The sequence below is a fragment of the Antechinus flavipes genome, chromosome 4, assembly GCF_016432865.1.
Source record: "Antechinus flavipes isolate AdamAnt ecotype Samford, QLD, Australia chromosome 4, AdamAnt_v2, whole genome shotgun sequence".
In the NCBI taxonomy this organism is placed as follows: Eukaryota; Metazoa; Chordata; class Mammalia; order Dasyuromorphia; family Dasyuridae; genus Antechinus; species Antechinus flavipes.
The window spans coordinates 149,316,627-149,341,113 of record NC_067401.1 but is presented as its reverse complement, the minus strand read 5'-3'; the positions used below and the strand labels follow the sequence as shown (position 1 = coordinate 149,341,113).

Here is a 24,487-nt window from a genome sequence, read left to right as displayed (position 1 = left end):
TTGGATTCCAATGCTGGAAGTAAATTAATTTCTGGGTCTCCACAGCCCTACCTTCAAATGACAAGGGTTAATCACACCATCCCTAAGGGTCTTTCCCTGGGAAAAGGGTAGTGATTCTCCCAATAGCCTCAAAGTGGAGCTGTGGACTAGTTAGTATCTTTGTAAAAATATTAAACCATAAATAGGTTAGGAACTGGGGGTTGAGCACAAAAGCCAAATCCACTTCAACCTTTTGGTCCCAAATCCTTATGCCTACAGTTTGAAAACTTATTTAAGATTGCATTAGGGTTAGGGCCCCTCCCAGCTTCACAAGCCAAGAAGAAAAAATGTGCCCTTGGGGTTCTCTGGCTAGGCCAAGAAGGGGTGGAGTGGCAGAGATAGGGTGGGGATGATATTATAATTTAAAGATGGCCTGAAATAGATGGCAGATAGGGATTAGGAGTTTTTCACAGTCAAGGTAATTTTTTAATATTACAGGAACAGTATCCAAATCCCCATTTTGCAGATGAGTAAAACTCAGGAGAACCATGTATTTGAGAGAGGCTTGGGTAACGGCTCTGTGTTTTCACAATGGCCAGAACAAAGGCTGTTCTCAAGGGTGGTCCCCTACCTCAGAGCACCCAGGACCTTTCTATCTCTGGCACGGGGTGATTCTCTGGTTCGGTTCAGGAGGTCCTGAACTACCCCTCTACCGCCACCTGGTGCCCATGTGGAAAGCAGGCCCCACTACTACCTTGTGGAGGAAGGCAGGTTCTGGACTCCCCGAGTTAGTACTAATTAGAACTTGACATCAAGGCCCACATGCATTTCGGGAGGCTGGGAGCACAGGGGAGCTGTAACCCAATCCAGAGCTCTCAGCCAGGTCATGTGGCCAGTTCCAGAAATGCCTCTGGGTTCTTCTCTTCTCTCACAAACCTGTACTCTTCAGACTGCACTGAACTTGCCTATGGCAACGACACTGGCATTCTTCATATACAATAGCCATGCCCAACAGGCACTGGGCCTCAATAAAGCAGGCTGTAGAAGATCTTCAGGTACATCCTTCACAGATCTCTATGTACTGGGGTCTTTCCTTAGCTTTACTTCAGCAAATGTGCTCCCATCAGAAGTCGAGTTCAATCCTGTTGATGATCTAGATTTTTTGGCTCTCCTGAACAGGGAGAGACTTTTTCTGGATGGGCCTTTGAGGAGTGTCTTGCTAAGGAAAATAGAACTGTCAGGGCCCTGTCTTTACAGCACAGGCTATTCCGGGAGCATAGACTAGATCCCCTCATCCATCTAAGAATCTTCTCTGACTAATAGGGCTCCCAGGAAAATCAACAACTATTAGCTTCATGGCTCCACCAGCTTCTGTCTCTGTACTGCTTCTCTTCCACATGGCTGGTTTGCTTCAGAAGCCACTCTCTCTCTGGCTCAGTCACCAGTAGCCTCAATGTCACCTCTTGAAAGATATTATTTGTAGCCACCTATGAGAACCAAGGAAAACAAAAGTGGATCCCAGCCCTAACCACTGGGCTAAGCCTTCCAACCTCTCCCCATCTAATATTCTTACCTGCTCAAAGTGAAGCTTTTTAAACATGCAAATGCTAGGCTCATTTCCTTGTCCAATTTTAGCTTCAAATTTGTTGAGACCTAGTGTGGTCACTCCTTCCAGGATGGCAGAAAAAAAGGAACACATATTCTGATGACAAAACAGAAACAAGGACTTCTGCCTCCCCAGTTCTGCCTTCTCTCCCCATAACCTCATCAGGGTTGTATAGTTGACAGTGGTCAGACAGACAGACAGTCACTAGCTCATAACTCAACAATGAAAAAGTGAGGTCCAAGCCTAAGCCCCAGAGGCAATATCACTCCAGACTAAATATGCATTCCCCCACACATAGCCCAAGTGCTGGCTGTCTCCTTCATCCTTACCATAAGCCATCATCATCAGAACTGCCTCTGTGCCAAGCCCCCTGTGTCGACAGCTGAGTTCTGAGGAAAGGAGAGAGGGAGAGTGATTCTTTTGGGAGAAACTGAAGGCTAAGTGGTGGGAAGGAGAGCTCCGGACTTGGCTCCGGGGAAGCCAGGGAGATGGATAACTATCTCCTAAGAACTGACTCACCAGAGCAGGGAGAAAGCTCCAGTATTTGGCTCTTGGTGGCATCAGAAAATAGGGTTTTACGCCCATTTCTACCGCTGATTACCAAGATGAACTTAGACAAGTGATGTCATCTCTCTAGGCTTCACTTGCCTTATTTGTGAAATAAGGGGGTTGGACTATGTGGGAATTCCCTTTCAATTCTAAAGCCTATCAGCTCCAAAGGAGGGAAAGGCAACATCTGAGCATAAGGAAGATGAACTTGTCAGGACCCCCAGTGGGAGTTTCCCAGCAAGAAACTACATTGGTATATTCCAATAACCACGATGGATGCAGCTAGGGACCTGGCCCAGCTTCAAAGATTAAGATGACTGAGAAGGGGGAGTGGGGCAAGGCTAAGAGATGAAAAACAAGGAAAGAGCAAGGCAAGATGAAATATACCGGCAATCATGACCTCAATCTCCCCCAAAGTTGGGTCCTGTAAGTCAGTAAGGAACAAGTTCACGTCTCCCACCATGCAGTTCTCTTCAGCTGAGTCTGGTTGGGCCCGCCATTTCTCGGCATCCAGTACAATGAAGGTACATTCTGGTAGATGGATGGGATTTAGATTACAACCAAGCCTCCAAAATATCTTCCCACTTCCTCCCCCAGAAGGCTATATTCTTCCAGCCTCTGGGAGACAGGGGAAGACAAAAAGACAGAGTTCTTCAGATGAGCCTCAAGCTTAATGGTGGCGTGAAACTCAGGCACAAGGCCCCTCTCCCAACAGAGCCACATAGCTAAGCACAAAGAGCAGGCTTCCCACACACCCCTCCCCTCCAAGCCTCACTGTCAGTGTCTTCTCGCCAGCTGTGCTGCATCGCATACTCCTGCTCCAGAGTCAGAGGCTCTGAGGCTGTCAGCCGCTGCAGCTCCTCAGATTTCATCCATTCATGATATCTGAAGAAAAAACAGGCAAGGGGGGGCCTGGTCTGATGAATGTACCTGGGAACTACGTGGGGGCAGGGGGCAAGAATACTATCATGCTCAGAGACCCTGGCCACATGGGAGAGGAGGAGCAAGGGCCTAGCCTCACTGAGATTGGGCGGCCCTGGGAGAGGAGGCACAGGGAGCAGCCAGCCTATTCTCCGGATTCTGAGGAGGAATTACCAAAGGGGATCAGCCTGGAGGTCACACACATTCCTGGAATTCCTGAGGGAAAGTGAAGTATAGTAAGCTGACCTTTTCAAAGTCAGCTGAGCAAGTGTCCATGAAGTCAAGCTATACCCAAGTCTTTTTAAGGGTTTGGTTCATGACTTCTATCTCCCTGCTGAGGAATATAAGCATTTTAGGCTTCCACTATTTCTACTGCTGCTCCCTTGAAGAGGATACCCTTCAGCCAGGAACCATACAAGCTTTTAAAATTAATTTAATTTTAAAATTAAAATTTTAAAAATATATAGCAATAAGCTATATTATTGGTCTCAGACAAGTTGAAGTTAGAATTTTAGGAAGTTTTATCACTAACACCCAAAGAAAAACTGCCTTACAATGAGGGATGAGAGGGCAAGTTTTTTTTTCTCCTTTGTCATACATCAAAAAATCCATTATTTTATCAGTGGAAAACTCACTCTAAGCACTTAGACTGAAATTCAATTAAATGAGCAACTATTAAGCACTTTAACAGGTGCTTAGGGCTGTTAGGTAGCACAAATGAATTGGGCTCAAGACAGAAAGACTCATCTTCCTGAATTCAAATCTCAGACACTTCCTAATTGTGTGGCCCTGGTCATACAGTGACGCAAACCACTTAACCCTGTTTGCCTCAATTTCTTCAGTTGTTAAATGAGCTAAAAAAGAAATGGCAACCCATTCCAATATCTTTGCCAAGAAAACCCAAATGGGGTCATGGGGAATTGGACATGATTGAACAACAATGATGTACTTGGGATAGAAAGATAAAACAAGATAGTCCCTTTCCTAAAAGGGCAAACATTCTACTGGATATAAATATTTCAGTCTTTATGATTGTGGCCCCACTTCATCACCTGGTAGCCTAACTTCTTATGTAAAACCTTTATGGATTTAGCTAAACTGGTTATTGAATGAAAAGATAACACTTGAAAGTTTTCTAACTTGCTAGGACCTTTTATATTCTCCTCAGGTCATTCCCCGTCCCAATTATGATACTTTGGGAATAACTGAGGGAAATTTATTTAAATACCCAGAGTTCATCTAAAACCTTTTCTGAAAGCCAGAGAATGAAAATCACATGTATTTATCGAGAAGGAAAAGTATTTGAGGTGACTAGTGGGTCTTCCACCTTGGATTCAGTTTCCTTTTGAATATTACAATATTTCAATGACCAATGCCCCTTTTAAGGGGCAAGTGGCCCAACCCCTTAAGTCTGTAAGGGAAAAAAAAGAATTGGATTTTTCTTCAAGTTCTCCACATTCCAAAAGCTCAGGGCTGGCTCTGAGGTATTCTCAGTTCTTCAAACATACAAACATGAAAACAGAGAAAAGAAATAGTCCTTGCCTACAAGGAACTTTACATTTTACTGGGGAATAATATATCTAGAGAAGTAAGCTGAGAGAAAATAGGATAACCACAGATAAATAATCAACTACATTTGAAATAGTTTCAAGAGGGTGACAGCATTATTAACTGACGGGATCAGGAAAGACCTGGTTCAGTATATAGCACTTGATTTGTATTCTGAAGAAGCTACAGATTCGAAGATAATCCTCACATGTCAATACACATTATATTAAAACATTATACTGTAGTCCTTGAAAGTTCCATAATCCCAGAACTTCGCACATGATAAGCATTTAATAAATATTTTTGACTAAATATTATATTATCTAGGTGTTAATGGTTACAACCACCTCACAGTAGGAAGGGGCACTACCTGGGTACGTGCTCTGTGGTGTAGGGCACCAGGATCACCTTCTGTCCCAGCAGCATAGTATTCTGATTCACCTTCATGGTTGCACCAGAAAGATGAGATCATGGGATTTCCTCTTTCTGTAACATCCTGCAAGTAAAACAACTCCCAGGTTTATTTATTGGTATCGCTATCCCCACCCCTCTTAATTCCAGGGCTTTCTCTCTTTTAATTATTTCCTACTTATCCAGCATAGAGCTTGGTCTGTATAGGTTTGTTTACATTTTCTCCCCTATTAGATTGTAAGCATCTTGATGGCAAGGGTTGTCTCTGGCCCTTTTTGTATCCACAGCGCTTGGCACAGTACCTGGCACACAGGAGCTACTTAATGTTTGCCCACCGATTGACTATCGTTAAGACTGACACTCGTTTACTAGTGTAACCCATATTCTAAATGCTTTTTACAATCGCCTGAGTGGCAGTGGGCAGAGAATTGGTCTCGGTTCAGGTCTCCCCCACACACACACACACACATTGACTGTGTGATTCTTGGGCAAGTGGCCCAACCCCTTAAGTCTGTAAATGGCATCGAAGTTATCACCTGCATTAGTACAGGGCGTCCCTACGGCAATGAAATCATAGTCAAGTTCCTATACGTACTGGTTTCATATAGGAGTGCTTTACGTTTTTGTAGCCAAATATCAATACGTGTTATTATTCACATTACAAATAACACTCCATTTGCATGGAAAACGTTTTGCTTCTGCCTCCATTGGCTCTACTAGCCCCTCGTAATAAGGCTGTGAAGCCAGCCCCCATTTTACAGATGAGCCCCGGTGTTAAATCCGACGCCTCAGCGGCTGGGACGGGCAGGAGCCAGGACTCGAGTTCCCTAGCCCAGCTGCCTCTCTAATTAAGAGATGTTAGGAACAACTCGGTCTTCCAGGAGAATCCCCGGAACAGCAAAGACTCCGGGGTCACAGACTACCGCGTCCCGGGGCTCCCAGCCCCGCAAGACTCACCGCAGCCAACCCATTCCCAAAGCTGACTTCCCCCCGGCTCGTAGAGCTGTATCCCAGTCTCCTTCCAATCACCCCCAACCCCACGCCCGGACACCAGACCCCACCGCAGTGCCTCAGGTCCACCTGTTCGAGCCGGTTCCGGGATGCGGGACCCGAGCCTCCCCCACGCACGCGCACACCAGCACAGAAGGCACTTCCGCCGTTCCGTCTCCGCCTTGATCCCGCCTTCCACCGCCGGAGCCAATCGACGACCTTTCCCTCGCCTTTTCCCTCCCACCTCCTCACCTCCATGAACATGACGTGTACGGAAATAGTGATCTCGCTGTGCGCAGGCGTCGTTGGGGACACTGTTGCTGGGTTGAGCCGCCTGTGGAGGCGGCGGCGGCGGCGGAGGCGAGGGTGAGGTGGGGCCGAGACAGCTGCTAGCAGGTGCCCGGCCCACAACATCTCTCACCTGCCTCGTGGCCCGGGTTATACAGGAGAGACGGAACGGGGTGACTGCCTATGGCCCACTGGGGATGTGGAAGCTGCAGCGGGAGCAGCGAAGGAGAGAAGCCTTGAAGCGAGTGTAAGGGGAGGCTCGCCCGAGCCGGGGCCAGGGAATGTCCGTGGGAACCCGGGGCTCTAAGGTTTGGATTGAGTACCTGTTGTTTGCAGTCAGGAAGACCTGGGTGCTCCAACGCCGGCCACGTGGGCCCCCGGGGTCTCAGGCGCCCTCCCTCGGGAGGTGATATTTTTTGATGGAGAGAATTTCCCCTCAGGGACTCCCCAGTGCAAAGTGTTAGGACCTGGATAGAGGGCGGGAAAAATGAGCAATTGCTTTGTGCTTATTTATTTACATTTCCTTATTAGATTGTAAACTCCTTGAGGTCAGAAACTGACTTGCCTCTCTTTGTATCCACAGGACTTAGCACTGGGCCTGTCACGTTGTAGGCACTTAGTAAATGTTTATTGATTGATTGCAGTAAATATTGACACACTTACTTCTATTACCTGTACCCGGAATAGCCTTATTTGTGTGAGAGATAGCGTGGCCTAGAGAAGAGAGTAGCTGTCTGGACAGATCCCGGGGAGGCTGATCCGACCAGCAGCAGGGTAGGGGGACATCACTGAGAGAGCGCAGGGGAGAACTCTCTGTGGGCCAAAGGGTATGGAGCTAAGGGGAAGGGAGTCTGGAGCTCCATTGGGAGAGATTGCTTAGTACTCTTTTATTTTGGGTGATGACAACAGCAGCTGATGCCTTCTCAAAGAAAGAACTCCAACACCACAGACTGAACTTCAAGCAGAACCTTTCTACCCATCTTGAACATGGCTGGTGGAATCACAGAAACCGGGGAGCTTTATTCCCCCTATGTAAGTATAACTTTTAGGACATGTGAGTTGCCTTTGGAGAATATCTGCCTCAAAACTACCTAAACTTGTGATACCCTCAGGGAGTGGTAGGGTGGTTGTTTGGCAGAATAGATCCAATGAAAAGGTAGAGGAATAATTCATGACTTCAATTCAACAAACATTTATTAGGCACATACTGTGTGAAATTAAAGATGGAAGTTTGTGTGACTTTTATACAATCAGCAGTTTTGATATCTTTGCAATATGTTGTGGTTCTCTTTCAGTCAGATTGTATGGCTAAAGAATTTCTATTAATCTCCTCTGCTTAGAGGTCTGAATGTCTGTCTAACTGTAGGTATCACATAGGTAGAATTTGAACAGGTTGCATATGCTAATGCCACATATACAAGCCAATAGATCTTTAGTTAACTAGTTGTACAACTTTTATTATCTTAGATGACATAAGGGACCCTGAGGGTTATGCAGAAAGTTTTGATTGTAGGTAGCATTGGTGGAGCCAAAACTTAAAATGAATTATTTTGTGCCTATGTTAATTCCTTCCATTTTTCCAATATTTTCTCTGAGTGGTCATGATTACATCATTAGGCCTATCCTCTTAATGAGATAAATAAGTTACTCTGCCAGCATTATTTTGATAATAAATTCACACTGTCATCTAGATAAAAATAAAATGTGCTTTATTGGAAGGTAGTAGGGTCTTCTTTCTCGATAGTGTATTTTAAACCATTCTAGGATGCTTTGTTTTATGCACAGTTTTCCAACTCTACCTGGAGTTTCTCTTCATAGTTGCCTTAGTTTTTGGTATATATTTCTTTTTATGTGATTTATTAAGCATTAAAATACAGTTGTCAGCATTTGTATGAGTTCTTTTAGTGTTCAGTGAGCAAGGACCTTGAACGTTTGAACAAATGATATGCAAGAGGCTCAATTTCAGTTTATTGCCCGTAGAGATTCCTGGAAAAAAAGCTTTTTTTATCAGAAAGCTAGTTGTTTGAAAAAAAAATATCCCAGAAATGAAAGAAAATGAAATATTTATTTTTCAGAACACCAGCAATGACCTTCGTAGGCCAAGATTTGATCATGTAGTGTCAAGTCAATGAAATTGAGGAGTGTCCATTCACCTGTTAATTTTACATAATTCGTATTTTAAGAAAAGAGAGAAAGGAAGCAAATTGGGCAACATTTGTAGTAGAATAGATTGAAGAAGGGAAGAAACTGGAGACAGATCCTCTGTTAGATTAATCCAAGCATGAGCTGATGACAACTTAGACCAGGATGATAGTTTTAAGGAAGAGAAAAGTATGTCTATGAGAAATATTTGGGGGGTGGAAGGGGTGGGAGAACAATTGACCAGACTTAGTAAATGACTATATAAACTACAAGTTTCCTGTAGTACTCTGATTTAAGAACATCTTCCTTCTGCACATACTTTGCTATCTAAAGTCCTATTTTGGTCTTGGAGATTTGCTGTTCTTGCCCACCCTTAGAGCCACTGCATGTGAGAATCAATACCGTGACCTTAATGATACTTTTCTATTGATTATAGGTTGGATTGGTGTACATGTTCAACCTGATTGTGGGCACCGGTGCTCTCACTATGCCCAAGGCTTTTGCCACTGCTGGTTGGCTTGTCAGCCTAGTCCTTCTCCTGTTCCTAGGCTTTATGAGGTAAGATGCAGCTATTATGTCTGTCTTTGGTACCTGAGTGTGTTTGAACGCTAAACCCAGAGGTTGCATAGAACTTAAAAGCTACAAGTTCCCTTGAATTACTGTGTTAGTACCCTTGGGAAAGATGCAACCTCTATTGTAACCAAGTCCAAATTAAAGTATATGGAGCAAGATACTAGTTATATTCAAAAAGAGCAAATGATACAGATAAGATTAACAGTAAGCTTCATGGTTTTCTCCTACCAGTTCTGCCATTCCTTTAACTTTTTGCTGTTAGGCCAATAGTAAAGTCAGTTTTCCTCTCTTGAAAAGATGCCACCTGACACCATGGAGGAAAGTCCTGGGAGCGTTTGCAGAAATGGGGATGTCAGCATGAGATTTATTATTTGCTTTCAGTAATTTCCAGAAAATTACAGAGTCAAGAGTTAACCTTACTGTGATTCATGCCTAGAAAGAGTGCTACCCCTTAATCCTCAGGGAAATATTTTCTAAATTAAGCTGGCCAATGAATACTTTAGTGTTTAAAATACATTGGTGAACATGTAAAAGCCTTCAATTAGAGCCATGGCCCATTTGACAGTGTTGGGACAGGGCAGGAGGAAATCATGTAAGAGTTATAAATGCCTAAAGTAGGGATATTTGTGGAACTATACCATAAGATAAAGTTAGAACTTTAGTTCCTCTTTTTTAGCAGTGTTTGACTCTCCTTAAGGATGAGTGGTGCCTTTTGTTTCAGGCTTCACTTCGCTTGTGAATCCTACCCCTGCAAATCTAAGTGGTAATTGGAACTGAGATGGGACAGGTAGGAGAGATCAAGGAAATGCTTCTGACCTGCTATAACTCTGAATTACTTTAGAGGGTGTCATTGCTGAGTAAGCAGAGAGAGACCCTTCTTGATTGCCCAGTAGTAGAGATATTTTCTCCAAGAAACAAGCTCAGAATTTGTGTGATAATGTAGTCAAAGGGGCTGATGTCATCTTATACTGCCTTGAAGTATATTCTCCAGAGTGAAGGAGATGATTATTCTGCTCTGCACTTTCATCTCCTCTTTCCTAGAGTATTTGTATATATCTAGAGGATTAGTCCAGAATTTCACCTTCTATTAAAGATATTGACAGATTGTTGCCTGGCCATGGACAGATGATGAAGATGGTGACAAAAGTCTTCAAAATCATGATATCTTAGGATCTGGTGAAGTATGTGGGAATGTTTAACCCAAAGAAGAGAAGATGTAAAGGTCACATGGTAATAGTCCTCAAATATTTGAAGGGCTAGTGCTTATCTTTTTCAGATAAGAAGTTGCTGCCAGTAGAAGTTATAGGAAGGCAGATTTTTGCCTCAGTACAGTTATTTAAAAATCCAAACAATTCAAACCATCTAGAAATAAAAGTTTGCTTTGTGAAGGACAGGTGTTCTGGAAGACTGGAAGGGTAGAAAAAGGTCATATCATGACAGGCTTTCAGAGCCAAATAGAAAATTGTATATTTGATCCTAGAGTGACAGGGAACCATTGGAGTTTATTGGGTCGGGGGCAGGGAGCAGGACAGGGTGTGACCTGGTCAGACCTATGCTTTAGGTGACTGAATGGAAGATGGACTTGAGTGAAGAGAAACTTGAGTAGGGAGACCAACTAGAAGGTTATTGTAGTAGTATAGGTGTGAGGTGATCAGGGCCTGCCCTGGGGTGGTGTCAGTGTCAAAGGAAAGAAGGGCCTATATACCAGAAAAGGACAGGACTTGGCAACATGTTGGATATGGGGGAAGACAGTGAGGAACTGAGGATGACACATCTAGTTTGGGGCCTGGATAGTTAGGAGATGTTGGTGTCCTGCATTGTTGGAGATAAGTTTAAGAGAGGAAGAATTTGGGAGAAAAGATGGGTTTAATTTTAGACATATTGAATTTAAGATGTTCAGTGGGCAGTTGAAAATATGAGACTAAAAGGACAGCAGAGAAGTTAGGGCTGGATCTGAGATCTGAGAATCATCAGCAAAGAAATGATAGTGGAATCCATGGAAGCTGATGAGCTCACCAAGGAAAATAGTACAGCTTTGGGGGGAGCATCTGTAGTCAGCAGAAGGACGGAGGGGAAGGAAACAAGCATTTATGAGGGGCCTACTTTGTGTTAGGTTCTTCCTTCTAGGTATTCTTCAAATGTTATTTCATTGATCCTCATGATATCTCTGGGGGTGAATGTTAGGATTATCATTATTTTACAGTTGACAAAGCTGAGCAAGGCAAGAGCTTAAGCAGCCTGCTCAGGTCACAACCAACATGGAAGAAATTGGATCTGAACTCAGGTCTTCTTGATTCTGGGCCCAGAGTTCTAACTTTTGCTAAACCTAACTTTCTGATCCATCAGAGGAGCCTGACAAAAAGCTATCAAAGAGAAGAGAAGAACTAGGAGAGAATACAAAACCCTAGAGAGAACAAAGAGAGTACCTGGGAGAAGAGGGTAATTGATAGTGCAGAGAGGTCAAGAAAGGGATCTTGTTAGGTAAAAGATCCACTTCATCCTGGAAACTAAATGTTAGAACAGAAGCTGTTGTAAGATAGAGGTGTTCTTTACTCTTCCTGTTTTTTTAAGAATTTAAAAGAATGACCAAGGGAACTCTTTGGAGTTTCATTGAGGAGACAGTTGGACATGGAGTTTGAGTTTGATAGTTGTAGATATAAACAAGGCTTAACAGATGATACAGAATACTTCATTTTTCAATAATTCAGATCCAACATTTATTAAACACCAGTATGAACTGGGCAATGGAGATATTTAACGTGACAAAAGCTTATAATCATTTCAAAGAATTTATAATGTAGTGAAGTTAGGGAAGGAGGAAATTCGTACACAAATAGCTATAAGGTAAAATGTGATTAAGTAAATAAAAAAAGGTCAAAGTAGCATAAGTAGTTTAAGGAGATAGTGATCACTTCTACCTGGGAATGTTACAGAAAGGAGGTGACCCCTGAACTGAGCTTTGAAGGGAGAAGTGAAGGGAAACTGTTTTCTATTTCATAGTTGACATACGTGAAAGCATGAAGATGTGACAACAAGATAGAATTTGGGGAACAAGCATTATTTACTTTGGCTAGAGTTTAGGATGCTGATGGTAAGAGAGAGGAAATAATGCAGCCTAGATTATGGAGAGTCTTAAGTACAGGCTAAAGATTTCAGAGAAAGAAGAAACTCTTTGATTTCTATCTCAGAGGAGTTTTGCTTTGTCCCTGTTTTACATCTTGAGAGGCCTCTGGAACCAAATGAGTACTTGGAGTCCCAATGATATAAATTCTCCTGTACACTTCATAAAGCTTTTAATGAAACTTGCCATCTGAATAGAAAGTGGTTATTGAGCTTGGGGCATGGGGAGAGAGTGACCTCCAAAATAAAGACTTCTATTTTATGGCTCTTCAATATCTCATGTTTGAATCTAACCAATGAGTTGTGTTTATGAGACAGTGAGCAATAATTTTGTTTTAAATGAGATTGATTTCATTTTATTTTATTTTTTTTATTTTAAAGGGGGGGGGGGGGGATTTAATCCCTTAAAATGATCACTGCAAAGTAATTGCTTTCAACAAGGAGATAATTTTTCCTTTTGTTATTTTAAGAAACTATTCCATGAAATGAAGTATGGTAGATTAGAGTAGATTTCTAGTCTCTAGCTGCTTCTGAGCTGATTGTCCTAAAAGAGATTGTGGTGGTGTCTGTTGAACACTTGGGCGATTGAGGAACTCTTTTCCCATTCTTCTGTCTGACCCCAGATCAACTTAGCTGAGGTATCAGTCTATTCACTTTCATGTCAGCATCCAGTGAAAGCTACTGAATCAGTGAGGTGCCCAAATAGACAGCAGGGTTTAATATTACTGTATAAAAAGGAGAGTTTAACTTCAGATTGTTTTAAGGCAAAGGCTTATTTCTTTACAAATATCTAGATTCATACCACAGAAGTTTCTGGTAAGGAAGAAACCTCTGTTAGTCTTTTCCTGTGCTCTCAACATTAATGAATTCTGGAAATAATCTTGATGATGGAGTTAGGAAGACGCAAGTTCAGATCCCACTGTGATACTTAGTACTTGTGTGAACTTGGACAAGTCATTTAACTTCACCAAGACTCAGTTTCCTCATCTATAAAACAAAAGGGTTGGATTAGATGATTTCTGAGGTTCCTTCCAGCTCTGGATCTGATTGCTGTAGTAATTTTCATAGTCCCTGATTTCTAGTCTCTTTGAGAATGTGCTTTTTCCCTTCTCCACTATAATCCCCATCAAAAAAAATTTCCTACAATATCTTCTCTCTCTCTCATTTTTATGTCACACTGGTTTCTCAGCATACTCCTGAGACTCCTCTTTCTGTTAATGTATGTGATGGGAATATTTGCTAATTTTAATATTAATGATAAATACTATGACGGTAACTGCTTCCAAAAAAATTTTAGATAGTGAATTCAAGAATACAGCAAAATATATTCATTTATCTGTGACATTTTTTCTCTTTTAGTGCCAAGAGTTGATTACCTGTCCTTATCCTAAAAAGGAAAAATGAGAACTGCTTTCTGTCCTTTCCAGAAGCTGAAGAATTTTTTATTGCTCAACCACCATGAAGGTTTGCCTTCCAGGCACCCTTTGCTTCTATGGATAACTGAGCTATTCCAAATGTAGCTCTCTTTCCCTGCTTGGTTTCTAACTCTTCAGCAATCATCCTGTCTCAGTTTGTCTCTTCTTCATTCCAATGTAAACATTGACATTTAATAGTTGTAGATCACATCCTCAGGAAAGATCGTGTTGAAAATTGTATTGTACAGAAAGACATTTAAGACAGGGGCTCCTGAAAAAGGCAGAACTTCAGACTCATTGGTCTAAATACCACCTAAAATTATTTTACTTGCTGTACTATTGCTCTTTCTGTTGGTCATTGGCATTTAACCCTTATACTTCCCTTTTAGCTACATGACCACCACCTTTGTAATGGAAGCCATGGCAGCAGCCAATGCTCAACTTCGCTGGAAGAGGATGGAAAGCCGTAAGGTATATATTGTCTTTAGTGTCACTGCACTTGGGACCAGTTATACCTTTTCTCCCATGTAAAGCATGAAGGATTCTGAGTCCGCTGTTGCTTCTAGAGCTAAGTCTCAAAATTAAATTTAACACAACTATGTGTGTGGACCTGAAAAAGAGTGATTTTTCTAAAATAGCCTCTGGGTTCCAACTGCCTATACCTCATCCTCTCCTTGTGGGCTCAGGAACATAGATTTAGAGCTGGAAGTGATTGGCAGCAGTGTGTCCTAATGAATAGTGCTGGGCTTGGGGTGGGAAAGATCTGGGTTCATACCTCACCTCTGGTACCTGTTAGTTATATGGCCACAGGCAAGTCACTTAGCCTTTTTAAGATGAAGTTTCCTTATCTCACAATGTTAGTAAAAGGATCTAGTGAGGTAACATCTAGAAAGGGCTATACATATGTAAGCTGTACCTGCCCTTGTTATATTGGAATCTGTGTACTTAATCCCTGTCTTTCACTTCAGTATAGAAGAATTGAGATACTCCATGTTACTTAGATGATCCTCTGTACTTCCTTCCCTGTCCATAAGCCTTTTCTAGGATGATAGATAAGCCCTTAGCAATAGCTTTTTTTCCCTCCCTGGATCTTTCTCCCATTTCCTCCCTGTCCCTTATGCCTAGGAGGAAGATGACGATGACTCTTCTACAGCTTCTGATGATGATGTTCTCATCCAAGAAAACTATGATCGGTCAGAGAAGCAGCCCATCTTGTCTGTGCGTAAGTCTCTGGGTCCTGGGTAATCTTTGTTTCCTTCTTCAGTGTAACTAGAGTTCTAGTTTCCATCATGTGATATGAGCGAAGTTTCCTTCTGCTTTTGAGGAGATGCTGATTTGTCATCTTTCTGTATGTTTTCTGGCAAATTCTCATAATCCATCTAGAAAATAGAAGCAGCTCATATCTCTTTGTTATTTAAACCAAGGTTTAGCTTTCCTCTTCTTCTTTACCCCTCATTAGAAACACTTCCCACCTTCCGAATGAGATATTTTGTTTTGAGTAGATGATATTGAAAAGTTTTCAGGAGTTGGGACAATTGGGAGTTTTGTCTCCTAGTTTTTTTTTTTTTTTTGTTTTGTTTTTTAATTTTGTGAAGTATCTAGATGGATATAAGAAAGAGATAGTTGAAGATAAACAATGAGGGCTCTGAGAAATTAATATTTGAGAATTAGTTTGATAGAGCAGATAATTAGAGGTCCAGGGGACAAAGGGGGAAGCAGATAGAGGAAATCACTAAAAGAATGGGGGTATAAAGGGGAAAAAGAAGGCCAGGTAAAGGACTGTCAAGGACAACTTTATTTAAGGGGCAAGAGGAAGATAAAGTAAGATGAAGAAATGGAAAAAGAGGAAGTAGAAAGAGAAGTGGATTTGGAGTCAAAGGCTGCAAATTCAGATCCCAGTTCTACTACTTAATCCCTTGTGTGACTTTGGGGAGAAAAAAGTACAAGTGCTGAAACTACCTTTCTTTCCCCCCCAAACTGCAGAGAGATATGGATCTCCTAACATTTTTGAAATCGCAGATCGTGTGGAGATGGGACAAATGGCCTCTATGTTCTTTAATAAAGGTATTCAACTAAAACTTCTATCTCTTCTCAGTAACTAGGTGATTTATAGCTAATCTGAATTGTCCATGTACTTACTCCCAGTAATTATGGGATTATTTGATTCTCTTTGAGTCCTCAGCTTTTGTTAGGGGAGTAGCTTTAACCCATCCTCACTTCACAGGTAAAGCTAAAGTACTTCTGAGAGAGTGGTGCTGCCTTGGACTCAGATACTTGATTGTTTTCTCCATGGGTACTAAAAGGGCTTAGAGCAGGATTCCAACTCTAAACTACATTTTAATCATTGATTTATATGTCACAGGATGGTGGATTTAGATCAGATAGAGACCTTAGACATAATCTAATCAATTACATTTATTTTATGAGTAGCAGATGGCACAGTTATGTGTTCAAAACTGGTTTTCTGCCTCCAAACTCGGCATTCTATTCATTGTACTACACTGCTTCCCCAAGTTGTTATTCTTCAGCAAAAAGCAAGGAAGCTCTCTGGGATTGAAGATGCTTCTTCATAAAATCTGACTTTTGCCATCTTCCTTTTTGTTTGTTAATGTACCAAGGAATTTTGGACTTAATGACTTAATGACAGAGTGATTTCAAATGCAATCCATTCTATTGTAGTAGAAACATATTTGCCCAGTAGAGGGTGCTGGGAACCCACATACCTTTTGGTCATTGCAACTAGGATTGCTATAGGGAATGTAATTGGAGACTTAGGTCTTTTATTTAGGATTAATTTCCCTCACTCTGCTCTAAAGGTAACTTCTTTTAAGCTTGATGATACCTATTGACTCCAGCCCAGGGAAATCCAGAAATAGTATTTTCCATGACATAGGAATAAACGAGATTATTCATAGGAATAGTCTTTGGAGAATTTGAATCCATAACCTCTGACTCGGGAGCCAGTGTTCTTTCTGCCATATCTCACTTCCCATCCCCCCCTTTTTTGGGGGGAAGGGGGGGCTGAGGCAATTGGGGTTAAGTGACTTGCCCAGGGTCACCCATCTAGAAAGTGTGAAGTGTTTGAGACCAGATTTGAACTCAGGTCCTCCTGACTTCAGGGGTGGTGCTCTATCCACTTTGCTACTTTAGATCAAGAGAGTTTAAATGATGTCTCCAAAGTCCTGCAGCAAACTCATGGCATAGTTGTGGAAGCAGTGTCACAAAGGACAAGAGAAACTGAGCCAGAAAGTTCAAATTTAAATTTATTTGCCTGTTAGCTAGGAAGAACCTTCCTTCCTTTTTTACTATGGTTCCTGATTCCTAGTAGGTCCTCCTATATTCTCCCTTAAGAGGATTTGCCTACTTCATTAAAGAGCATTAGGCTTTAGAAAGTTCAGATCTTTTTCTTATAATCAGAAATTTGGGTTTATCCATCATTTGGCTTTTTTAACAGGAAGTTATTGATCCTTTGGTATCCTGTAAATAAAATTATTGGTTAGGGATGTTTGGTAGCATTTTATAAATAGAATTGATGTTCTAGTGTATCATTGGGCATCTGAATAGAATATCAAGCTGAGAGCACAGGTTGTACTTGTTGCCTCAGGCCTGAGCAACTAGGAGACGATAGGAGCTTTGTGGGTTTAGACAATAAGCCTGCTCCTGTCATATTGGAAAGGCAACATTCTGAAAGCAGGAACTGTTGCCCTTCTGATGCCTTTCAAGAGTCATGTGTACTTAGCCATTATTCATTCACCTCCTCAGTCATGGAGTGTGGTGTTGACTTCAAATAGTCACTCTAGAGCTAGTGTGTCCTAGACTTTCCCTTGGGAATCCTAAAGATGCTGGTCTAAAAGAACTGTCCTTTTTTCATCCCTTTTTCTCTTCATTTCTCTTTTCCTTTTAGAGTAGCCAACAAGGTGAAAAGAGTGGTATTGAAAATGTTCAGGACTCACTCTCCATAAAACAGCTTGAAGTTTATCCTTTGAGGACATCCCTTAAATATATAACTTAAGTATTTGTGCAACCCTTGATCATTTATTTTGCAGAACATTTTTCTCCCTACAACTATCATTCTGTGAGGTAATTTATCATAGTTCCTGGCACATAGTTGGTGCTTAATAAATATTTATTGATTGAGCGATAGGTAGTTTTTATCTCTGTTTTACAAGTCAAATGACTTGTTCAAGATCCCACAATTGTGGGGCAACCCCAAAAACTCAGATTTCCCAACTCCTGATTAAGTGGTCTTTCCACCACAGTGTAGAAAACCAGGATTCTTAACCCAGCTCTTAACTCTAATTGACTGCCTGGCTTTTCTCTGGATCTCAATATTCTCATTTTTAAAATAAAGGGACGTGAACTAGCAGATCTCAGTGATATATTTCAGCCCTTAACATTCTAGTTATACTGTGCTATATTCCCTTAGAACGGGGGTTTTTAATCTGAGGACTAAACTTTTTTTTTTTCAATTAGTAATTTTATAACTTTACAATACAATTAATTTTCTTTAAAAACATTATTCTGAGGAGTGTATAGATTTCATCAAATTGCCATAAAGTCAACAATATATAAAAGATTAAGAATAAGAACATTTGTTTTAAGTCCCAATCAAAATACTTGTCTGCTGGGATGACAAACCAATAGGGCTCTGACTCTCCACATTGCTCACTGTGTAGTTTCCAAGCCTAGCCATACCAAATGTCCTTTGTAAAAAGTACGATTGTTTTCTCTCTTCCCAAATTTTTTCTCTTAACATTACTTATCCTCTTTTTTCTTTGCTTTTGCTTTCTCCTTCCCTCTGGTATCCCCCCATTTCCTCTTCATTAATTGATCTGAACTATACCGTATTTTGATTAGTTTTAGAATGAGGCATTTTTCCTTTTTAAAAAATAAGTGAGAGTCAAATTCCTTCTCCTTTACTACCAGTTTTATTGAGCAAGAATAAATGTTCTCTTATTGGATCTTATTTGGCTTCAGAATTCCACAGTAAAGATACAACCCCTCATACCCCTACCCCCAACCCATACTCTTCCCCAGCCTTGTGATTTCTGAAGTTGCATCTCTAACTTTGATAGTTGACACTGATTTATCACCTTCTGTCCTGTCTTCTCAAAGAAGCCCTTCCTAATCTTGAAGACCTCACTAATTGCTAGGCTATTTAACTAAGTAAACTTTCCCTACCCCTGATATTGAGCCTTTTCTGATTTGGGCGCTGTCCCCAGTTGAGCAGTTCTCATCTTTCTAGTGAGATTACTGGATCTGGGACAGATTACTATTACCAATATCTGTCTCTCTTTTGAGAAATGTGTAGAAGAAACAAAGAAGGTCTAGGCATTTTTTTGGGTTTAACTTAGGCTAGTTCTTATCTTTGGTTTCTTCTTTTCTAATACTACATTTGAAACGTGAGAAGAATTTCCTTAATATGCAAATGGGAAAACTATAGAGATATGTTTCCTATTAAATAAAATTTGGAAAAAACATAAAACAAAAAAGAAGTAAATGGGGTATTATAGAGGGGATTCCTGCTCAGGTGTAGAATTGGACTAGATGACTTTGAAGTCCTTTCTGACTCTGAGATTCTCTGATTAAAAATTGAGCTGTTTTAAAACTTTATCTATAAAGGTCTTTCTCAGACTTACTGGCTGATTAACTTTTTTTTTGTTATTTTCAGTGGGAGTCAACTTGTTTTATTTTTGTATCATTATCTATCTTTATGGGGACCTAGCTATCTATGCTGCAGCTGTGCCCTTATCACTTATGCAGGTGACATGGTGAGTGCCTCCCCTTCTGCCCATTCTTCTTTTAGCCACATAGTGCCCTCTGCTAGCCAATGAGCCCTGAACTAATCTAGGATCAACAGGATTGAAACATAGCAGCATAGCACTGAGCAGTTCATTCTAAGGAATTCCATTACTAGCTATATTACAGTTCCCTTTGCAGTTTTTTCTCTGTTCAGTTTGCCTCTTTCCCCTCAGTCTCAAGGGAACATGGTCTTCATCCTCTTCCTTATTATAAAACTGACTGAGCTGATAACAGATTTCTGGGTCCTTGGGGAAAGATGTTATAGTTATATATTTTGCATTAAGAAGCCTGTTTCCTCAAGGATAGCAGTTAATAGTTGTTAATAAGTTAATAAGGCAAAGTTAATAAGTTAATTAGGTAAAGTTAATAAGGTAAAGAAACTCCAACTGGTAGATTCATGATCCATTCCCTCCAAACCATGTGGTGAAATTCACAGAGAAATGAGGAGACTGTCATTATATTCTTTTTACTAGCAGTGCCACTGGCAATCACTCCTGTGATATGGAAGCCAGCACCAAGTACAATGACACGGATGTGTGTTGGGGCCCTATCAGACGAATTGATGCCTACCGAATCTACCTGGTAAGTGCTCTGACTAAGATGCTTTTATATTAGACAATTTGGTTTTGTGGCAGAAAGAATTGCTTGGGGATTACTTGGGTGGTTTGAAGTGCCTTAAATTTCTGATAAAATTCCCCATATTACATGGTCTACACAACCTTATACCACTCAGTGTCAATTGGTGATATTGATAATTCTGGTGAATAAATGATTGCCCAAAGCATCTTGTTGACAAAGGCTCATTGGTGCATCTATACAAAGTCTCTTACCTAACTCCAGGAACTTCATTAGGAAAGAACTTTTAGAGTGAAGAATTTCATTTTCTAAGAATTTTTGTTTTAATTCCATCATACCTCACTGTAGTGTATGTCCAGGGGATCACCAGTATATATTCAGGTTTTGAGGTTGGAGTGATCTATCGTATCCTTGACCCTGTTCCTGGACTTCATCAGACAGGCTCTCTAAGCAGATTGCCTATCTCTCTTCGTTTTTCCTTTCTGACAAATACAATTAATCTTTAGCCACTCCATGATTGCTTTGTAGCATAAGACATAGGGAGAAAAAGACTGAACCATTTGTGAACTGGGCTTTGTTAATAAGATTCAAAACTAGAGGCAGTTATTTATCTCTGCTTCTTTTGTGAATGACACTAAGAAATATTTCTCTTTAATTTTTGCAGCATCTCATCTATTAATATATTTTGCTGTTTCTTGGTACTCTTTGCCTGTGACACAGATTTAGATATACTAGGTACCATGCTGACTTGATATATGGCTACTTATTTGGTCTAGAAGATAGGGAAAGAGAGCTGAGACTTCAGAGAAATTGGTCCAAAAACCCCTGAACTAAAAGAGGTATCACTGGATCAAGAAAGATCTGCTATTTAAATTTAGATGCCCCAAGTATAACTGAGCCTCTTTTATTTTTCCAGTTCTTTACCCCATCTTTAAAGGCAGAATTATGTTGATAAGCTGCTGGTGGACCTCTTTTTGCTATCTGCATTTCTGGAGCAGTAACATGACCTGATTTTCCTTTCCTCCATCATCAAATTGGGGCTAAGATTTGTTTTTCAGTTGAATTGTTGCTCTGACCTATTCATTTTGGGTCTGGTGAGAATTGGTTACCAAGATATTAATTGATATTCCCTTTTATGTTTTTCCCCCTGCTTCCTGATATTATGAGTGGGCAGAATAACCCCAACAGAGCAGCAGGGAGAGTTACCACGTTAGCAGCACAGCTGAGGTCCTGTTATGCTATTATCCCAAACACATCCTGCAGTGCATTTCACAAAACGCCGTCTTGATTGATAAAATTAGCAAAGGCATTAGTAACTGTAAGGGCCTATTGCAAAACCATCTGGAGCTCTTAACTGGTATAGATGTGTAGAAGAGTTGGTAAGAGAGATCTAGGAGTACATCCGTGAAATTAGACTGTATTGAGAACAAAGAAATAATAAGTGCACCTTAAATGTTTTTTTTCTTTCTCATAATTTCTTAATATGTAGAGGGAGATTATTGTTCTCTTCTCGCTTCACCCCCATATTACCCCTTTTTGTACCTATTCATATGTAAGGAAGATTCTGAACCCCAGGAATATTCACTAATGTCACTTGTCTAGTCAATTATTTAGATGTGATTCTGTTGCCTTATTAAATTGCTCTTTCACTTATTCTTATTAACCTTCCACATGATGGACATCTCCATCCCTGAATCTCAACAACTAACTCTTTGATTAAGACAAAAGGAACTCTTCAGGAAAGCAAACACTCATTAATTATTGTGTATATCTTCTAGATATTCCACCTATAACTCATGAAGATAATTGATATTAGTGCCTGCAAAGAAACTTCTTTTTTTTTTTTTAATGAAGAAGTTTGGTGGTGGGAGAAAGCAAAAGATACTGGCTGTTTCTTTCCCCAACTGCCTACAGTCTCCTCTTAGAGGCTTTAAATTTTGATGTGGTTTTTATTCCCTTTTCTTTTCTGGCCACTGTCAATATGAATGAACACAGTTGCTGAATTTTTGTGCATTTTCAGAAGTTGCTTTATAACTTTGAAAGAAATTTCCAAAGATGTTGAAAGTATAAAGCCTGATCCAAAACAATTTCTGCTATCATTAGTTAGTTAGCTTTCTTTGGCACTGGCTTTCTGCAAAATATCTGTGACATCCATCTATAGCTTCCTTCCTTACCAGGTGTGTCCAATGGAACTTATAAATTACATGGAACTCTGTGGTCTTCAGAAGGTCTAGTGCAGTGGTCCTCAAAGTGTAGTCCAAAGAATTGTTGGGGTCTCTGAAACCCTTTCAGAGGATCTACAATTCAAAATTATTTTTTATTTCTAATATAGTAAATAGCCATAAATATAACCCATGTGAACAAAAACTCTTTGAACAGATCCTCGATAGTTTTTAACAACATGAAGATACTGAGAACAAAGGTTTAAGAACCACTGGTCTAGTGCATCAAATAGCTTCTTCTGAATATGAGACAAGAGCAGTATGACCTATATACCTTCAGTCTTTGAAGAACAAAGAAATAGCCATTTCATTTGGAGATTGATGCTGATTTTTAGATTTTTGGATTTAGATTCTAATTTTAGGAAAAGCAGTACAAATGGATGAAGAAATTCATTTTAAACATTTCTCTAAATTATATACATAAACATATGCTTCCAGGTTAACCACAAACTTATTCTTCCTGTGTCTTCTGGTTAAATCCTTTAAAAAAAAAAAAAAAAAAGCTTTTCAGGGGCTAGTAATAATCATTGCTAACATTGCAATTCTAGGACAAATGTTCTGTAGGGGATAAAGACTCCAAAAAAAAAAAAAAATCACATTTTGTTATGTAATGTCCAAAAGGTCTTCTATAAATGGTATCTACTGTTTTCTGGAACTACCTTTAAGACTCACACCCAGAATAAGCATATTTAGGAATATTAAAGTCCTTTCTAGATAGACACTTGCTTATGTAGCTTCTTGATTGCTGGTAACTAAAAGTAACTCATTTGAAAGGCTACAGCTTCTAGGGGTTTTATCATTTTTTTTTCCAATCCTACATAAGCCATCTTTACATATACTACACATCTCTATAGATTAAAATTTCTCTTTTTGCTCTTAAACCTGCTAATAATTTGACCTTCGGGCTTTAAAAATGGAGGTACTATGAGTGCTATGGGATTCTTGAGGTAATATGTGATATGCTGGTCTTTTACATCTGTGCTTCCTAATGGAGCTGATATGAGTCAGTTTCTCCCTATTATCCTTGCTTAGGGTAGCCACAAGGCTAGGATGCTGCGATTGCCAAGGAGGTTCATGAGTCATTTGAATGCTTCCACTTTAAAGGGCATCTTAGAATGCCAGCCACAGCTGGAATCACCAGCAGTACAGGCTCCATAATTACTGCCAATGTGACTTATCAGTGAGATCAAGATTTGAAGTCTGAACTTCTTGTGTCCCTGTTACCTATCTTCTCTTCCTTGTGATTTAAATGCATCCTTTCTAATTGGACAGACTTGTCTCTAAAAGAAGTAACCACCTTTGATTTTGTTGAATAAAAAAGTCAGTAGCAAGAAGCTATGTGTCACTGATGTGTAGAATCATAAAAGCTTCCTCTAGTTGTCAGACTTCCACAGACAGATGTCATTTTGCTGTGGTCCAGGACAGTGCTAAGTGATTTCATTCTCTTTTCTCCTCTCTCCAGTTTCCCATTCCACCAGTCCCATCCCCTGCCTAGAATCATTCCCTCTTTACTGGGAATATCAAAAAAACCTATAAGAACCTGGAGGGGTGAGTGGGGACTCAGTAGGTACTTCAGGCTCATCACCATTGGAAAAAAGATGTGGTATCCAACACTTACAGGTGAACAGATGCTGCTAGATCACAGGCAGCCCAGCGGGTACTAGCCAAGGAGAGCTGGGAGTGCAGATGGCAGAGCGGAGCTTAGCTTGGTTGGAAATCTGATTGTAAAATGGAGGCAACGAATGGAGCACATTTATTGGCTCTCTCGAAGTGACAAGGTCACCCCCACCTTGCCACAATCCTAAGAGCTCTGGAACTAGGCAGGGCAGTCCTGAGGTTTGGGGGAACAGGACTCAAGCTATAGAGTTCAGCCTTCCATTACTGATTTACATTATAGCCTTGCCCACATGTTGCCTGCAGCCAACTTGTTTGTACTTTCTCTGGGTTTATCTTCTAGAGGGTCATTCTTTAAGAGTAAGCAATGAAACATCTGAATTTGGTGATGGGAGTGCAAAAGAGACATGGAAGTTTTTTTTTTTAGCTAGAAAAGTCATGAATATGGTAGAATGTGAAGACTAGCATCCTTTTGTGTCTACTGATTTTTCTTCATGAAAAGTCTCATGACTTCTCTTTGTACCATGAGCCATTTCTTTTTGCCAACCTGGTCCTCTCTTCCTTGCATAAAAATACCTAGGTAAAGTGCCTTCCACGGGATATTCATAACTGATAAAATATCTGAATGTTTTTTTAGAAAGTATTTTATAGAGATGGTGCCACTTGAAAGCAAATGGTCTTTTTGAGAGGAAGAGGCTTGTGACTTCAGGACAGTGTTCGTCGCTGAACTA

General features: G+C 40.5%; 2 protein-coding genes across 4 annotated transcripts in view; one reads left to right on the top strand and one right to left on the bottom strand.

Moving 5' to 3' along the window:
• Positions 1 to 435: 435 nt before the first annotated feature.
• NAT9 (N-acetyltransferase 9 (putative)) lies at positions 436 to 6,191 on the bottom strand. 2 transcript variants are annotated; one of them, XM_051995163.1, is made up of 7 exons: positions 6,095 to 6,191; positions 4,974 to 5,099; positions 2,910 to 3,019; positions 2,522 to 2,665; positions 1,915 to 1,974; positions 1,553 to 1,647; positions 436 to 1,466 (listed from the first exon to the last, which is right to left on the bottom strand). In XM_051995163.1, the coding sequence occupies exons 2-7, from the start codon at positions 5,048 to 5,050 to the stop codon at positions 1,317 to 1,319; spliced, it is 636 nt and encodes a 211-aa protein (XP_051851123.1). In that variant the 5' UTR covers positions 5,051 to 5,099; positions 6,095 to 6,191; the 3' UTR covers positions 436 to 1,316. The 2 variants fall into 2 exon arrangements, with proteins under 2 accessions (XP_051851123.1, XP_051851124.1); XM_051995164.1 differs by lacking the exon at positions 6,095 to 6,191 and adding an exon at positions 5,972 to 6,019.
• A 128-nt stretch (positions 6,192 to 6,319) lies between these two features.
• The window catches only part of TMEM104 (transmembrane protein 104), a 73,307-nt gene continuing 55,139 nt past the window's right edge, over positions 6,320 to 24,487 (top strand). The window contains exons 1-8 of one of the 2 annotated variants that reach the window (XM_051995159.1): positions 6,320 to 6,539; positions 7,202 to 7,324; positions 8,871 to 8,992; positions 13,932 to 14,013; positions 14,668 to 14,764; positions 15,526 to 15,606; positions 19,214 to 19,313; positions 19,821 to 19,926. In XM_051995159.1, coding sequence (XP_051851119.1) covers positions 7,280 to 7,324; positions 8,871 to 8,992; positions 13,932 to 14,013; positions 14,668 to 14,764; positions 15,526 to 15,606; positions 19,214 to 19,313; positions 19,821 to 19,926 — 633 coding nt within the window. In that variant the 5' untranslated portion in view covers positions 6,320 to 6,539; positions 7,202 to 7,279. Of the gene's footprint in view, positions 6,540 to 7,201; positions 7,325 to 8,870; positions 8,993 to 13,931; positions 14,014 to 14,667; positions 14,765 to 15,525; positions 15,607 to 19,213; positions 19,314 to 19,817; positions 19,927 to 24,487 lie in introns of both variants that reach the window. The other variant, XM_051995158.1, reaches the window with a different exon arrangement.